The 18,371-nt window shown below is 55.0% G+C and overlaps 1 protein-coding gene across 1 annotated transcript in view; it reads right to left on the bottom strand.

The window, feature by feature from the left end:
- ELAVL1 (ELAV like RNA binding protein 1) overlaps positions 1 to 18,371 on the bottom strand; it is a 34,707-nt gene that overhangs the window by 4,010 nt on the left and 12,326 nt on the right. The window contains exons 2-5 of the mRNA XM_058538018.1: positions 17,783 to 17,970; positions 7,641 to 7,744; positions 5,640 to 5,793; positions 881 to 1,106 (exon numbers count right to left, since the gene is read on the bottom strand). Of these exons, the coding sequence (XP_058394001.1) occupies positions 881 to 1,106; positions 5,640 to 5,793; positions 7,641 to 7,744; positions 17,783 to 17,954 (656 nt within the window). The 5' untranslated portion in view covers positions 17,955 to 17,970. The remainder of the gene's footprint in view (positions 1 to 880; positions 1,107 to 5,639; positions 5,794 to 7,640; positions 7,745 to 17,782; positions 17,971 to 18,371) is intronic.

Genomic DNA, 18,371 nt, shown 5'->3' with positions numbered 1-18,371 from the left:
CTTTGGAACCTGAGCCGGGTTGAGAACTCAGGATGGCTGGACTGGGAAAATAATACCGCGCACAGTGGCATCTGTGGAAACGGGCAGGATTTTACCCAACCTCACTGCTTAAAACAAAGGAGGGAAACCTGAAAAGTCACGGAGAAAGATGCTTAACATAGCTGAGATAAGCCCTCACACCACTTGTTGAGGTTTTGACAGAAACAAAACAAACCGGCCCCTAAACTGGGGTCTCCGCTGTTCATGAGACGGTAACACCCCAAACTTTGGAGTCCAAGTTACTGACCCTCATCGTCTCTGTGTTACTAGATCCTGGCAACTAGAATCATTGTCAATCTGGAAAGACTCAGGACTACGGGAAGACGGTTCACCTCTAGGACAGACTTTTAAACAGAAGGCGGATCACATTCAGACACCAAAATGCCTCCACAAGGCAGGGGTGTGAGAAAGGCTTGCCTTAGGACTGCTGAGCAAAATCTAACACCTGTTTAAAAACTCTGGAAGAACAGCTCTCACGTGAGCACACCCGAGGCTGCATCTTTTCTCTCACGGAAGGATCTTGCAAACTCACGGCTCCAGGCCAGTGTCACTGGAGCGCTAGGCAGGCCCTCTCCAGGGACCTGGCTGGAGTGGGCATCATCTTTTTGATTGCAATTAAAAACTACACTCCAGTGGAAATCAATGGCTTTCATACAGACACCTTCTGGATGGAGGGGGCGCCATGGGGACACAAATGACGCTGAATGCGACTTTCCGACACGACTGGCCCAGCGTGCCCAGCAAACTGTTTCCACTGCACGTGGTTAGCCAGCCAGCTGGGCCGTGACAGCCGGCCGCACAGGAAGGGCCTGGCAGGGGAGGTGCCGCCCTCCTGACCCACCTGAATCTCTGAGCCTGGTGGTGGACCGGGCCTCCGAACCGCCTGGCCGGCGAGTGGTAGAGCTGGGAGAGCAGCGCCACGTTTTTGTTCTGGTTGGGATTGGCCGCAAACTTCACTGTAATGGGCTCGGAGGAACCTGGGGGTTTATGACCATTGAAACTGGTAATTGCCTCTTCTGCTTCCGACCGTTTGTCAAACCGGATAAACGCAACCCCTCTGGACAAACCTTTTTAACAAACCAACAAAAAGGGAGTTAGGGGGAAAAAAATGCAAGGATTTTTTCAAACTGAAAAGCAAAAGTCAAGTCAGTCAGTCTACTGTGGTTCAGACTGGATGCTTGGTTAATGTGATAAACAAAAATGAAACTTAAATACAGAAAGAAATGAATTTAAAAAACCGCAAATAATTACTAATAAAAGATTAAGGTTTCAGACTTTCTTTTAAGTTGAAGCAACAACTCCGCAGTCTCGGTGCCAAAAGATATTTTGATGACAGACATCCCAAATAGACACCCTGAACCTCTTTCTTAATAAAAGCCATGTTAGAAGAGATTACAACCTCCATCACTATTTCAATGCCAGGTGCCCACCGCAGTGTGGGCGCACAGACCTGCTGAGGGTGGATGACAAGGGGTGGGTGAGGAATCTCCCAGGGCTCTGGGGTCCCCCAGACTCCCTCGGGGCGTGGAGTCCTAGCACCCAGCCTACCACCCGACACCTGCTGCCATCCCCTCACTCATCTCTTGGATACTCAACTGCAAGGTCCTGGGATCTCCTGTGGGTCCCAAATCGCCCTCAGAATCAAGTGAGGCCACTCACCCTCGCCCCAGAAAACTGCCCAGGCACACGCAGCGGTGCTGACGCCCGCCCACAGACTCCCTGGCAGGTTCAGAGCCCTGCCTTAGGCCCACTCCGTACCTGGTCCTGGTCCTGCACGGGAAGGCCATCTCGGCCTCCGGCTGCCTTGGGAGGGCACCCTCTCTTGGCACCTAGACTGAACCAACCAAAGGCCAGCCCTGGGTCCCTGCGGTAACCCAATCCTTTGACAGAGTGAGAATGCGGCCCTGGACCCGGCTGCCTGAGATGCAGGCCCAAGGGCTGAAGGCAGTGTCGGGTCAGCCTGGTAGGAGTGTGACCCGAGCAAACTGGGTACAAGAGGGTTCAGCCACCCTCCATCCCCATCCATCCACATTCTGGGCCTGGGGGAGCGAAGGGGACACCTCGTGCCTTGAAGAACTCAAGGAACAGGGTGGGGCTGGGGTGAGGGAATGCAGAGCCATGGGAGAAGCCTGACTCCTCCTCGTGGGGGAAGAAACAGGGGTCAAGTGTGAAGGGCAAAGTGTCGTGGGGACGTGACAGCTGAGGGCCAGTGTGAGGCGATGTCACTGGGCTGGAGTCACGGGTGTGCCCTTGTGGGGGAGGCGGCAGAGACAGCCTATCCTGGATATTCTCGTTCTCTACTGCCAGTCACAGGCCATCCTAAGTCGCACTCTCTTCTCTAGACAAAGGCCTTGAGCACGTGGCGAATGACAATTATTAAAGCAGGGCAGCCCAGGGCTTTGGGCCACCACCTAAGTGAGCCCAGGGGCGTGCCCTCAGTCAGCTCCCAGGTCCCAGCACTGTTTCCCACAGGGTCCCACTGACTGTCCCCACACTGGGCACAGGTCTCCCCAGCTGGCCTGGAGGCCGTGGAGGGACATGCAGAGACGCAGGCACACCAGGAGGGGCACTGAGATAACAAGTGTCAGTGCGAGGCATGGTCACCCCCTGTGGGCCTAGAACCCCACCTCAGGACTGACTTGGATGCGACACTGCGGGTCCCATTAGAGCAGACAGTAGACAGGGACCCTCGGGCCAAGGATTCTTTCTCTACGACCATAACATACCGTGGACACCCCATGCTGAGCCCTAAGGCCCATACCCCAACTCTGCCACTGGGGAACTCCCCTCCTGGGATCCCCCCAGCACAGCGGCTCCTAGTGGCCTCAGCCTGCCCCGGCGTTGCCTCCATGACTGTTTGAATATAAATGTAAAATTCATACACCCAGAGATACTCGCTGACTCAGTGAGATCCAACCTAGCAATTCACACCTGTGCCAGGAAAGTTCTAGAGCCTGAGCTCATCTTAAAATTTCAGTTCAGAAGGAACACCTGAAAACACGTACTTGGCATACACTGTTTTTATTTACTCTTCAATGCATGAACAACAGCTTAGATAGAGGGAAACCTGACGAAACCTAACTTGAGGCAGACAGCAGGGAAAGCAGTAGCTGGCGGGCTTCCACAGAGCTGCCGTCAGGGAGACGGCTCTGTTCTGTGCATAAGGGTCTTGCAACCAAGCAGAGAGAAAGTGTGGGTGCAAGTGGGGCTTCCCTGTTTGGTTTTGTAAAATGACTTTCAAATGAAAACTGCCCGAGCAAAACAAAGAAAACCCCAGAAAGAGAAAAAGAATAGTATTCAACGTCAGGGAACATCAATTCACTAAACGACTTGATGAATGTATACTTTTTCAAGAGGGTGCACCAAGCAGCCTCTGTCTTAGCAGAGGAGCCCTGGGCGGGGGGCCTCCTCTGGAGCAGAGGGGGGGAAGGGAAGCCCACAGCCCCAGCGGTCTCACCTTTCTACCCTCCAATCCTATACCCCAGGCTAGGGGAGGGCTGTGGAGAAGGAGCCCCTGGGACCCCCTAATATCTCCCTTCCCTCCCCCTCCCTCCCATCCAGCTGCAAGGATTCCAAAACAGATAGAGGTGGGGGGTGGGGGCCCCAATCCCTTTGCCAAAGTGGCAGAGGCTGGTGGGGAGGCCTGAGGGAGAGTGAGGGTCCCATGCACCACCCTGAGTTCATGGCTGAGCCTGGGGGGCAACACTAAGGTGCCCCAACACTCTAGGAGACACCAGCCTTGCAGAGAGAAATGAGGCAAAATCCCCAGCCAATGGATTGGGGGAGCTGTCTGCAGAAGTGACCTCCCTCGGGATGGTGGGCACAAAAGCTGGGCGGCCAGGGTGTGTGCTCGAGGTGGGTGGACTCTAACTCCAGTGAGCCGGGCCCTGCTCAGCGGCGCTGGGCTACGGCTGAACAGAGACAAGCAGAGGCACAGCAGTCCATGGGGAGTCTAGAACAGGACACGGAGGCAGAATGTGGGTCCCTGGGCAGCCCACTAGACGCTCCTGTGCAAGTGGGGCTGGGAATAAATATGTGCACTGACCAGCCAAGTGGATCGTCGTGCTCAACTGGCACTTGAAGGTAAGTAAGGGGGGCTTCAGGGACCACAGGAAGCTATTCTGGTGCAGACCAGGGGGGTTTACGCCAAGGAAATGGCATCCTCACCCACACCCCAGAGAGAAGGTGCAGAATGGAGGCAGCGGTGTGGGTGGAGCCCACGGCCCTCTAGCACAGTCTGGTGTTGGAGGGGTGTCTGCGCCAGGCTACGGGGTGGGAGTACCCAGAGCTCCCATGAAATGCCAGTGACCTGTGCCTTCAGAAGCCCCTTCTCCTCCTCAGTTCCTGGGGGACACAATGTGTCCACTCCTCTCAAGGCCGGGCCCCAGAGGGTGGGGCGGCAGGCAGGGCCAGCACACGCCAGGCTGAGCTTCCACAGCTGGGGCAGGAGAATGGAGGGCAAGTGACAAGACCACCTGCCTCAAAGCACACGCCTGGGGGGGACACAGGAAAATGTGTGTGCACCTCCAACCCCCCCATCACACGCCAGGAAGGCCCCGCCCATCTGCGCGAGGGGCAAAGGCTGCTCTGCTCCTGGGGGCGCTGCCAGTCTCTCAGAAGGGAGGTTGCCTCAGAGCTACAACCTCCTGTGACCTAACCACCCAGTGTGGCTTTAAGGTCATAGCCAAGGGGCTGGTGAACACGCCCTTAAAACCTTAACCATAACCTTAAAACCTTATGGTTTTAAAAACATAAAAATCCACCGCAGACAATTCCATTGGCTTCCCTGAGCTCAGTGAGCATGAATCTTCCTTCTAGGTTGTCAGCAGATTCCCACTCCTGCTGGGAACAGAACTGAGGAGTCGGAAAGCAAGCGTGGCCCACGCTCACCACTCCCAGACGGAGCCATGACCAGGCCTGGCAGGGGGCGTCCCGACCCCAGGCCCTAAGCCGGCGGGCCGCAGTCAGGGCCGGTAGCCCACCTCCTGCCCACCAGGGGCTGCTTCTGCAGGCGTGTGTGGGTCCCCAGCTCCGCTGTGCCTAACTGTCTCATGTAAAGCCCGGAGCCCCAGCCGTTCATGTCCTGAACTGAGATGAACCGAAAGGGACTGGCTAAGTGGCCGGGACTGCTATGAGGAAGTCACTGCCTTCGATCCCCGTGAGGGGGAAGACTGAAAAACACTCATTGGAAGCAGTCACCCCTGCAGCTTGGAGCAACGAAAAGCGGGGACTCTGGAATCCAAGTGAGGACTGTCTCACCCTGCACACTGTCTGTCTGCAGTAGGAACAGCAGCAAACGGCTGAGCAACAGCCTTCTCACCCCACTCAGGGCCAGGCAAGACATCTGTGCGCCCGAGGGAAGGTGCCAGAATCTCTTAGCGTTTTCATCATAAAATGCTGGCCTAACACAGGGGCTGCTGTTATGCTATTTTACCTTCCCTGACTCGTAAAACAAAAGACAACACCTTCTCATTCCGATTCTGTCCTCACTGGTGGAATAGCTAACGACACTGAAAATCAAACAGCGATCTGTCTTCTCTAGAAAACCTGTCCCCCACCTCGAGGAGAACCTCGCGTGTGTCCCAGGCCCCCCGCCGTACCTGTGGTCTGATCCACAAGGACCCGGGAGTTGATGATCCGCCCGAACCGGGAGAACATGTCCTCCACGTCCTTCTGGGTCATAGTCCTCGGGAGCCCGCTGATGTACAAGTTGGCATCTTTGATGACCTCTGAGCTCGGGCGTGCGTACGACACCTTGGAAACAAAACCACTTGCTGGGGTTAGGGCAGGTGCGCGGCGCAAGCATTGAGGGACAGTGTTCCATTTTCGGGTGAGAAAAAGCTCACCCTATGGTAGGAAATCATGCACGGGACTGTGTGTCATTGGGAACACCTGTCACCTGCAGCAGCACGTGCTGGCAGCTCCCCACGGACCAGGCAGAGAGCTGGACACTGCAGTGTTTTCTCACCGGCCCTCACATCCCCCGGGGAGGCAGCGAGGGCCACACTCCTGCCTCAGGGAGCACACACACATCCTACGTACATGGCACAAGGTGGGCCTGGAAACCTGCCGATGAGCGATGGTTTCCTGGTCCAGACGGTTAGACACTGAGCAGTCAAGATCATGCACAGTTAAATGGCAGGAATGGAACACCACCCTCCACACTAAACGTGTGCTCCATAGCCAGACTGTAAGACTTCCCTGGCGGGTGAGTGAAAATACAGGTTCTTGGGCCCACGCTATAGAAGGGGACCCAGGAGGCCCAAGCCACAGCCCCGGAATCTGTATTATACAAGCACACAGGTGGTTCTGATGCTCAGAGAAGCTCAGGAAGCCCGGCCATGGCGCAGGTCCCAAGAGAGACCCTTCTGGGCGCCTGAGTGAATCAGAAGGAGTGGCTTCCTATGGGTGGGAGATGGGGTGGCAGGATCTGGCAGGCCCAAAGGCTCATGTAGCACAATGTTACCAGGTGGCTTCAGGTGGACTCTGGCAGGCATGTGTCTCAGGAACAAGAGCTGACCTGCCAGGTCTGTGGGTGAGGGGTGGTGGGCACAGTGGCTACAGGCTGCTGCAGGAAGCCAGGTCCGGGGTCCAGCCTGGGGCAGCGGGAGGTGGCATATTCTAAAGGAGGGCTCAGTGGGGAGTGACGGTCGAGAAAACACAGTTTGTCTGCAGTGGGAGCTGCCCAAGATCACGGGAGCCTGAAGACAGACACTTGGGGACGGGAGGAGGTGGCACTCCGGGCTGACAAAAGGAGTGTAAGCGGTGGCAGGCTGAGAAGAACGTGAAGGCAGAGGAAGCCGCCCCGTGAGACCTGGAGGACTCACTGCCTTGGCCCGGGACGCCACCGCAGCCCTTGAACTGGGAGTGACACTGGCAATGCTCTGCCCGAGGCTCCCCGTCAGGCGGCTCCATGGCTCCCTCTCTTCCTTCAAGTCAATATGAAGTCTCCCACAGAACATGTCGCCTCTCCCTCATGCACCTCCGTGACACTTACCTCTACCACACACGGCCTTCACATTTCTGTGAAATGCGCATGTGTGCACACAGAGACATGGCTCCATGAGGGCGTGGGATCTGTCTGTACTGCCCACTGTCTGGCGCACAGTAGGTGCTCAACACACATTTGCTAAATGAATGTTGAATGAACCGACTGTGATGGGGCGGGAGGGGAGACCTGGGCAGGGACGGTGGGAGGATGACACCACTGTCGCCGCGACCACCGCAGTAGGCCAGGAGCGACAGGAGGGCAGGGCTGGCCAAACACTCACTCGGCATGGGGACATGGGGACGGAAACATCGTGGCCAGTAGAAGGGAGGCAAGAGAGGCCTGTGGAGGTGCCCCTGTGTAAGTGCACTTCATGGGGACCCTCCCTTTGCAGGTGGGACTGAGGAGGCCATGAGCCACCAGCATAAGGCCTGGGATGGTCACCATCTAACAAGCACCGGACCCACGATGCCTTGACTCTGGGCCGACAGGAGGCCCCTCAGATGCCCTGAAAGCACCGTGCTAATGGCGTCTGCGGCAGGGACATGAGTGGGGGCTTGGCACAGCCCCCGCCCGGGCCATGAATGAACGGAGAATGATCGCAGCTCTTTACCTTAATGGTTTTTGACTGCAGCCGCAGGCCGTTCAGCGTGTTTACCGCTCTCTCTGCGTCCTTTGCAGTCACGTAGTTCACAAAGCCATAGCCCAAGCTGTGTCCTGCGTGGGAGAACACGTGGACATCGGTAAACCGACCAAGAGTGAGCCAGGGAGCCAGGGAGGATGAACGGGACTATGTCCCACTGGGCTCAAAAGGTGAAGGTCAGAGAAAAGACAAAGACAATACACAGAAACGAGAGAGCTGCGGCCTCCAGGAAGAGGGGTTAGAGATCAATGGTTACAAGCTAATGGTTTAGTTGTGATGGTTTATTTGTTACACTCCTTTGGCAAACTTGTACCTTTTCTGCAATGAACAAATGTTGCTTTTGTAACTAAAAAAAAATGTCATTTAGAAAGAAACACTGTGCTACTGACAGCATCCTGGGGAACCCAACACTGAAGCAATGACAATGACTGGTCCCACTGGTGCTGGCTGCTCTGCGGGGCTTCGAGGGGGCCTCGGTGGGGGAGGAGGAGGACGGTCCAAGTGGGCAGCAGGCAGGTGGGGAGAGCCTGATGACAACCAGCTGTCTGTGTCCAGGCGTTTCTCTGCCACTTCCATTCCCCGAGCAGGAAGGCTTGCTGGGCTCTGGCGCCACCCAGCGTCAGTTCCCTTTACTTTCGTGAATCTGTGACCCAGTTGGGGAGCACAAGGAGAAGCCAGAGCTGAGAGAAGCCCCAGCCCAGCCGGGCAGCCTGTGGTGCCCTCACAGCCCCGGCCGGGCGTCCAGTGCTCCTCTGGGCAGCAGCCTCCACTGCGACAGCAGCATCAGTCTGTGGGAGCCATAACAGACGCGAAAGCCTGAGCTCTTCTCAAAGAAATCCAGTGTTCCCGCCCCTTCTGTGTGAAAGGTTCAGAAGTGGCAGGAGCGACCACCAAGTGGATACCACGGGCGGGATGCGAGCGGCTGTGGGGGCCCAGAGAGAAGCATCAGCTGAGGGTCAGAGGTCGAAGGAGCCTTATAGGGGCCTAGTCAAACACTTTCACTGCAGAGGAGGAGCAGGAGGAGGCCCAGAGAAGAGACCGACTAAGATGCTCACATCCACATGCCATGTTGGTGGGCGCACATGCCAGCGCACGCCGGGCACTGCTCTGTGCACGGAGAGAGAGCGGTAAGCGAGACCAAGGTCCCCTCACCGAGCTGTGCTCCATCCCTCTGGTTGGCGAAGGGTGACAAGGAGCAGCTGAAAAATACGTCCAGGCCTTGAGCCTCACTGAGAGCTGGCCCAGCCCGCGGTGCCAGCTGAACCCAGACCCTCTGGCTGAAGATGTGACATGGAACCCAGGGGAGAGCCTAATCTAGTTTTGCCACTTAAAAAAAAAATAAACCAATCAACTTTATTTTTTAGGTTTAAAGAAAAAGGACACAGATAATACAAAGCGTTCCCATATACCCCACACCCAGTCTCCCTATTAGTAACGTCTTACACTGCGCTGGTACATTTGTTACAATTAATGAACCAGCACTGATACGTTATTATCAACTACAGTCCACACTTGATTCAAATTACCTTAGTTTTTCCCTAATGCCTTTATCTGTCCCAGGATGCCACCCAGCACCCCACATAATATTTAATTGTCACGTCTCCTTAGGCTCCACTGCGCTGGGACGATTTCTCAGACTTTCCTTGTTTTTGATGACCTTGACGGTTCTGAGGAGGACTGGGCAGGACTTTTGTAGAATCTCCCTCCATCTGGGTCCGTCAGATGTCTTTCTCGTGGTTAGACTGGGGTGATTGACGGGTTTTGGGGAGGAAGAGCCCCTTCTCAACATCATATCAGGGGTGCAGCCATCAACGTGACTTATCACTGCTGATGTTTACCTTGACCACCTGGCTGAGGCAGGTGGTCCGCCAGGTTTCTCCAATGCTAACGTCACCTCCGTCCCATTCCATCCCGGAAGCTTTGGAAAGAAATCCCTCTGCACAGCCCAAACTTAAGGAGTGCCTTGTGGGGTTCCGCTCTCCCTCCTTCAGGGCGCAGGAACTACAGAAATAATCTGCAATTCTTCACGGGCCACTTTCTTTTTTAAAGAAACAAAAACAGGGGGCCGGCCCCATGGCTTAGCGGTTAAGTGTGCGCTCTCCACTGCTGGCGGCCCGGGTTCGGATCCTGGGCGCGCGCTGACGCACCACTTGTCAGGCCATGCTATGGCGGCGTCCCATATAAAGTGGAGGAAGATAGGCACAGATGTTAGCCCAGGACCAATCTTCCTCAGGAAAAAAAGAGGAGGATTGGCATGGATGTTAGCTCAGGGCTGATCTTCCTCACAAAAAAAAAAAAAAAGAAAGAAAGAAACAAAAACAAAACCTGACCCTCCAGACCCGTGTTTCTAACAAAACTCCACAGGTGTCAGAGACTTGGCTCCTGAGCCCCAGACAGTGAGGGTGCTGTAACAGCAGGGCTGTGGGGGCTGGGGCCCACCTAGCAGAAGAGGCAGACTCGAAGCTCAGAAAACTACAACTGGCTCCAGGTCGGGAACTTTTGGGTTCTTGTAGATGGGCAAGACTGCAGACGTTAAAGTGGAGAATGCAGACTGTCTGGGGTATGGATTCTCGACCCAACTCCAGCCTTCCTGGGATTTTTACTGGCAAATGCCTGCTCTCGCCCCACCCCTTTCTCACTGGGTCCAGGCCATGGAGCAGTCCTCTCTGGCCCAGCCCCCAGGCCTCCCAGGCTCCTCTGCCTCTCTCTGGCTGGTCTCCTTGTCTTTCTGCTCCTCCCACAAGGCCAATCCCAACTCTGAAGCACCTGTATCGTCCACTGCCGGGGCCTCAGGAGGCTTAAGAGCTGCTGGGAAGACCAGAAACCGGTGAGGACCTGAGACCCAGGCCCTGATCCCGCGTCCTTAGCTGCAGCCAGCTCCTCTCGGCTTATAGACACGGCCCTGCCCAGCCCCAGTGCCTAATTCCTCACCTCTCTGGCGCTCGGTGGCCCCCGGCTGGCCTCCACGGTGGTCACTGCTGACTGCCAGCACCAGCCTCACCAAGGCTGCCCACACCCCTCAGGGGCCACCCCACCCACAGTCTCGGGCCGCGGCCCAGAGTGCTCAGCAGCTCTGGCCACTGCCAACCTGCTTGAGACACTGCCTCCTCCAGGACGTGGCACAAGGTTTTCTTTCTCTCCAGGCTGTCCTTCTCAACTGTCCCTCCTCAGGCTCCTCGTCCTCTGCCTATTCCATCGAGAAAGTCCCCAAGGTTCTGCCTTTGGCCCTCGTCTCCATCATACTCTTCCTGGGTGTCCTCCTTGGCTGCCCATGTGCCCGCAGCTGCCAATGTCACCTAGGCAGTCACACATTCCAGACGCCACTGCCTCCTTCCCAGTCCCGCTCCTCATCCTGTTCTCCCCAATGAGCCGACGTGTATTAACTGAGCACCTACTGCATGCTGGGCCCTGGCCAAGCTGGCTGAGGGGTTTCATGGTGATCAGGAAGGAGGACACACACCAGCAAGAAATCAACGAACAAAGCCGTGTGCAGGCACTATGAGGAGTGAGAGAGACTGAGAGGACGGGCCCGTGTAGTCGACGGTCAGGAGTGCCCTCTGAGCAGGAGAGACGCGAAGCGAGACCTCGGGATGGCCGGTGAGCATTCCAGACAGAAGAGCACGCGCCAAGTCTCTGAGGCGGAGATGACTCTGGTGTGTTCCAGGAAACGAAGGGCGGCTGAACAAGATGAGCCCGGGGAACGGCCCGGAGGGGCAGTGGGGTGGAGAGCAGCCACAGCGGCTGCTGCAGAGCCCCGGGGGAGCCTGGGAGCGGGACCAGATGTGAGACGAGTCCACCAGGCCGGGGAGCAGAAGGAAGACCCATCACGAGGACCTGCAGATGGGCTGATGTGGGAGGGAGCTCCAGAGGGTCCCAGGTTCCCTACAGCACCAGGCAGCAGCGCCCAGGGCGAGGAGGGCCCTGCCAGCACTCCCAGGCTGGGCCTTCTGGGGTCTGGGGCCCAGTGGGGAGGGATCTGTGCACACCCTGGCTCCTGGGGCTGGCTCTGTCATTCCAGGCTGTCCTCCCCTCTGTGGTGGGCACCCGAGTGCGGCAGGAGGGAAGGCAGGTGAGGAACGAAGGGGAGCCCCGAGTTTCACCCACCAGATAAGGCCGTAGACTAAAGTGCTCAACACAGGACTGAGCACCCAACTCCACCCTCCCCTTCACTAGACACCAGTCTCTCTCAATTTCGGCCGCATGCTCGAATTAGTAGGGCAGTTTCTAAAAACTATCACGGCCCAGCCATAGCCCAGACCAATTCAAGAGGAATGGGGGTGTGGTGGGGCAGGAGTGGGGCGGCTTCAGCCATTTTTTAAGCTCCTGGGCGATTCCAAGGTCCAGCCCGGGTTGAGAGCTGCAGCTGGAAGTGCATGAGGAGAGGAGGGCCTGACGGTCTGTGCTCAGAGCAGGTGCCTGTGGGAAGGCCTCCAAGTTACTGCCTCTCCACATTTCCACACGCCATGTGGGGTAATGACGCAGCTCCCCAGGGTCCTCTGCAGCCCGGGGGCCCAGGGGTGGGAATGTGCATTTCTAAGCTTCTTACAGATGATCCTCCCACCCCCTCCCCAGACCAGCCCTGAAAGAGGGAGGTCTGAGGCCTGGTGGGGGGCAGGGGTGCTCAGAGGCATGGATCCTGCACAGGCTGCTGGGGCTTGAGGAAGGTGGGGCCTCTGGAGTTGGGGCTGGAGGGTGGGGGGCAACCAGAGCCCCAGGATGGGAGATGTGGGGGATGGGGAGAGGTGCGAAATGAGGGCAAGAGGAGAAGTGAAAGGATAAAGGGCGGACAAACCCTGGGGCTGAGGTCTAGGGCTGTCCAGAGGCGGCGCTGCCCCCAGCTCTCACTTCCCCAGGTTGTGGAGCGCCCCTGACTGCTGTTCTGGCCACAGGGCGGTGCTTCTCAGCTCTGGTTCTCTGACTTGCCCGGGCATCGCCCTCCCTCCAGGAAGGGTGAAACGCAGATGTTCAAACACCCTAGACTGGCTGATGCAATGGGTCTGGGTGGGGCCTGAGTCCCCAGGTGCTGTTGCTGGTCAGGGGCCGGCACCCCGAGAGCCGCTGCCTGGGGAAATCCGAGGCTGCCTCCGCGTGGAGCACTCTTCATGCCCTCTCAGGCGACCCCTGGGCAAATGCAGGTCTGTGCTCTTGCCTTTCCGAATACATTCCCCTCCCTTTAGATAGGGGTTAAGACCAAGAGATGATTCCAGGGCATTCCGTCTTGTGTTCACAGACCAGAGCAGCCAGACGTAATGTTTTAATCCCTCAGTGTTACTCAGACTGACCTGGGGTGCACGGCTGAGGGAGGTGAGCGCCCATGGACGAGGCCCTCCTCTGCAATGTGGGAGGGCAGGGGCGGCCCAGTTCTTCCTTTAAAGGTCTGTGGGGGCTCAAGGGAAGACGTCACCGAGGGAGAGAGACTGGGCCTGGGGGATGAGGGAATTAATCAGGTGATGAATAAGAAACAGAAAGAAGTTGGGGCAAAGGGCAAGAAAGGTATTTTATAAAAGAAGTAGTGCAAACAGCTGGTAAACAAGTGAAAACAGATGGACTTCACTAGAAATGCGGAATTGTCACCACGATCAGATGTCATCTTTCACTTAGGCTGGCAAAGATGAGAAATCCTGCCGGGCCTGGGGGACGGCAGGGCCAGGGGGAAGAGCTGTAAACTGGAGACCCCCCAGCAGGCAGCTGCAGATACGTTCAGAGCTTTTAAAGGGACACACTCTCCCACCTGCTGGTTCACTTCCAGGAAGACTTTCTACGGAAATAACCAGGGAGCAAAGCTCTGCGCCAGGATATTTATCTCAGTGGGGCTTATAAATACGGGAAAATGGTTACAACCTATCGTAGACTCAGAACCTCCACACAACAGAATACTATGTCACCGTTATGATGACGAGAGAACTGTGTTCAGTCAGCGGGAAAAATGGGCACAGATACAGGAAGAAACATGTCCCGCACAGCTGGGGTGGTGGTAGCCCATTTCTGTAAAAGCATGCGATTGATCACAACCATGAATCTGTAAAGAGAAACGTCGGGAAGGACACGAACCACAAAGCTAACAGTGGTGAATTATGGGTCATTTAAACCTTCCTTCCTCCTTATCTCATATTCAACTTTTTTCCTATAAGGAACAAAGGTGATTCACATTAAGAACAAAAAAGTGGTTGGGCTGGCTAGGTGTGGAAGGGCATTCCTTCAGAGGGAACAGTATCTGCAAAATCACAAGAGCAAAGAGCAGGGCGTGCCTGGGAAATGACAAGCAGCCGAGTCCAGCCTGAGAGAAGGGTGAGCAGTGGCTGGCGATGAGGGGGCCAGGTCCCCGGGAGACTCGGGAGCTGCAGGCAGGGGTAGGGGCTTTATCCCGACCAGAGATGCATGGCAATGAGACAGAGCTGAGCCAATGGGCTGGAGGCTGGCTCTGGTCCCCTGTGGGCCATATGCCACCTGCAGAGGGACCAGACATCAGGGCAGAGAGCAGGGCAGGGCTGCACAGTAAGGCTAGCTAGTGACTGTAGACAGAATAGGCAGCAACAAATGCATGTCCCCAGCGTGGGGGCTGGGGCCTGGCCAGCCAGAAGCATCCTCAATCTTGAGGCCAGCACGTCAAACATTCCTGGCATCCCAGCCACCACCCTGTCCCTCATGCCTCCTGTCATCAGTGCCTGGCTCATGGTCGGCACTCAATAAATATTTGCTGAGTGAATCAATGTCCACGCTGATCTGCATATTCCTCCAATCCCTACATTCATTCATTCATTCAACAAACACTGGTTATGGCTACATCTAGGGCTACAACAGGGTCTCTGCCTCCAAGAACCATACAGACCTACTGCACCAGAAAGTTGCAACTTCAGTGCAGCGTGGAAACCCAGGGTGCAGGTCTGTCTGGTTGCTATGGGAACCGGGAAGAGGAGCATCTAACATTGACCAGGTTGGGCCAGGGAAGGCTCCTAAGGCAAGCGGATCTGGGCACTGAAGGGTTCTGAAGCAGGTGACAGGTCACATATGGAGTGTTACAGGGACTCCTGCCGCAGTGAAGAGAACAGTCTAGAAGGAGCATGGGTGGCTGGTTAAGAGGCTAGAGCACTGTGCTGGCAGAACACGATGTGGCCTGGTCTAGGATGGTGGCAGGGGAGACGGAGGAAAAGGGATGGAAGCATCCAGAAGGATGAATGCCAGGTCATCAGCAAAGATCAGCTTCGATTTCTGACTGCAGCCCTTGGTGCACAGTGGTGCCATCTGCGAGGACGGGCTGCTAGGAAACGCGGGGTCAGCTTGTGGGGGAGTCAAGGTCAGTCTGGAAAACACCGAATTTGAGGGGTTGAGGAGTCTCAGGAGAGCTTTCTGGTTGAAAGAGAGGAGGCAAAGCGAGGGTGAATTTAAGCTGTCAGGGTGCATCTGCTCCCCTAGTGTAGGCTCCGGAAGGAGAGGCTTGGGAATAATCTGAGGGCCGCCTAAGTTAATGACTGGGAAGGAGCTGCAAGAGAGGCAGAGCAAGGCCTCAGAGGAGGGAGAAAGCCAGAGTGGGTTGTTCATGGAAGCCAAGGGAAGAAGAAGCTTCTAGAAGGAAGAGGAGATAGTCAATTTCAGGGCTCTGTGAACAGGAGGAGAGGGAGGACAACAGCTAGAGCAATGGTTCTCACCCAGGGGTGATCCTGCTCCCCAGGGGACACTTGGCAACGTCTGGGGACATTTTCTGGTTTTCACAACTTGGAAGGTGCCACTGGCATCTAGCGGGTGGAGGCCAGGGATGCTGCTCCACATCCTACAATACACAGGATGCCCCCTCGTCAAGAATTATCCAGTCCCAAATGTCGATAGTGCTCAAGTGGAGAAACCCTGAGCTGAGGAAGTCGGGGATCTTAGCAAAGATTCTTTTAAAGAGAGCAGAGATGTTTGAATGCTGGCCGGGTGATCATGGAGAGACCCAGAAAAGCGGGTACTTGCATAGTTCAAGGTTCCTAGGACGCCAGGAAGGAAAGGGATCCAGGACAGAGGTGGAGATGGCTGTTATTTTCACTGCGAAGGAGAGGGCGGTCCTCAGCTCAGAGTGAAGCGGGCCTGAGGGAGAAAACGCACGAAGGTTGTTGTGGGGCCTGTTGTGGGGCCGGGGAGAGCCCGGGCTGCGGGTGGGGCTTGGCTGGGGATCTGATTCTACAGGGCGCCTTCTGCCTGGGTGGGAGACTCTCTGCGGGGGGCAGCCTGAGCGCGGCTGGGAGAGAGCAGTTGGACGAACGCATCCACCCTTGGGGTTCACCAGAGCAACGTAATAAAAGACAAAGGGGCAGAGACATGTAAGGCTGTGGCCCCAGGACCAGCCAGCGAAGTTCTTACATACCGGTGGCAGGAGGAGGAAAGAGAGAAGGCAGTAAGCTTTTCACAAAACTGCCTTCACTCAATTTAAGAACTGCTAGCAAGATGCTGAGCTGAAATGCGAGCCCTGGCCTACCTACTCCACAACTCCTGGTGCACCACACTTATCTCACCCAAAGATAAGATAAAGTTTATCTCTGAACTTAAATAATTTCCAAATTACACTTTTGTTGCTTTCACAGATTCTCAAAACCAGTTCTCTCCAGGCCAATCTCCCAAATCTGGGAGTTCCTATTAACATAGCTCACATTCCTTTGACAACCACAAGTGAAGAGACAAAGGAGTCAGGTACCGTGAGAATGCTTGTGAAATCGGACTGCAACGTTCAGGAACATCAATGGCGCTGAAAATTCCCTTTCACCAGAACGTAAAAGGAGAAAGGCAAGAGTTGTTAGCAGCACACGAGGAACTTCAAAACCCCTCTGAACAAGGACTCTCTTATTCGGGATGGTCTCCTGGAACAGGAGAGAGACATTGGCTTCTAGAACATTCTAATGCTGTTCAAGTTTATGTATTATCAAAAGTTCCTATTTAGAAGATGTTTATTAAATCACAGACTCTCAGAATTGTAAGGGTCCTTAAAAGACTTTTGAGTTCTGTGCCCCACTCTGCTGAACTAATTCCCTGTACAGCGGTCAGCCAGCCTCTACAGGAGTCATCCCCGGGACAGGGATCTTCGCGTGTCTGGCAAACGCCGAGAGTCAACAAAGCAGAGCGATAGGTATATGGGGTTCAATATATTACTCTACTTTTACGTAAATTTGAATATAATGCAGTATTATTATATTCCCAACATAAAAATGGTTTTTTACTTATAAATTATTTTCCAGTGTAGGGAATCATAGTCCCACAACCCAGGGTGGCAGCCAGAGCCGTTCTGGGAGGACTGCCCACTCCTCAGCTCATCGGAGCAGAGAGGAGGAAGGAGGAGGAGGAGGACCTGGTCATTCCATATTTTTCTCCAGAGTCCTTGAAACCATGCTCTCACAATGGGGGCTGCTCTGCACTGAGGGCCTTACCAGGTACAGGGCCTTCTGCAAACCCTCAGGAGGCAGGTAGCATCAGGATGTAGGAGCCACCACCTCCACTTTATAGATGGGACACTGAGGCTTGAGGTCACACTTCGAGGGAGTGGGAGAGCGGGGCTGTGAGCTGGCCTGCCAACCCCGCAGCCCACCTGCTGATCCACTGCCCTGCTCCTGCCTCCCCGACCCGAGTTCAAGCGTGGTGTGTTTCAGATGCTCAAGCTGACAGCATACAGTCAGCCTGGCCCAAACCTAGAGAGGTGCTGCCTGTAGGGGACTCAGCGCTCTGCTGTGGGCCTGGGAAGACAGACAGAGATGGGCCTGCCTGGTCTTGCCCTGGGCAGGGTGCTGACCAGGGTCCCTTCCACACGTGGGACCAGGCCAGGCCAGGCTGTCCTTCTTCGGTCCCTTCCAGCTCTCAGAGCAGTCCCCGTTTCTGGTGTCTCCTCATTTTCCCTCCCCTCCCACCTTCTGATTTTGTACATGCCCTCTGTCTTATGATGAATTTTTCCTCTTTTGGGAACCTACGTTCACTCTTACACTAAGGCGGTAGCAAAATACAGTTTGAGATAAAAATGAAACTTCATGGCCATCATCTCAAGGCTGTGGCTCTTCTGCACTGAGGGACACTGCAGAGTCACAGGCAAAGAGAACAGTGCCTAGCAGGACAGCCACAGTAGTCCCTTTACCGACACGTCTCGGTTTCTTTACCTGCTACTTTATCTCGAATAAGTTTGGCAGATTCAACTTCACCAATACTGCTGAACAGACTTCGTAACTCATCCTGGGTCATGTTCTGAGGGAGGTAGTTGACAATTAAATTCGTTCTCCCGATATCATCCCTGCAGTCTTCGGCCATGTGGTCTTCATAACCATTAGACATTGTATTTTTAAAAAATCTGCAGAGGAAGAAGAAAAAATCAAGTGTATTCCAAATGTTCGCACTGCAGAATATTAAGGCAAAACGAATGGCTGCGTTTGCACTTAGATGTTTTTCAAAAGACTCAGCACTCCAAGTTCAACTTATGTCCACACAAAAACCTGCACGTGCATGTTTCTAGCAGCTTTATTTGGAACTGCCCTCAAACTAGAAGCAACCAAGATGCCCTTCAGCAGGCAGACGGAGAAACAATCTCCACTCGTCTGGGACATCCACATGATGGAGTATTATTCAGTGATAAAAAGATATGAGCTGTGAAGCCACAAAGACATGAAGGAACCTTAAATGCATATTACTAAGTGAAACAAAATAGCTCCAATGGCTACATAGCGTATGATCCCAATTATATGACACTGCGGA

This window comes from Diceros bicornis, unplaced genomic scaffold, assembly GCF_020826845.1.
Source record: "Diceros bicornis minor isolate mBicDic1 unplaced genomic scaffold, mDicBic1.mat.cur scaffold_73_ctg1, whole genome shotgun sequence".
Lineage (NCBI taxonomy): Eukaryota > Metazoa > Chordata > Mammalia > Perissodactyla > Rhinocerotidae > Diceros > Diceros bicornis.
This window is presented reverse-complemented; position numbering and strand designations above follow the sequence as displayed.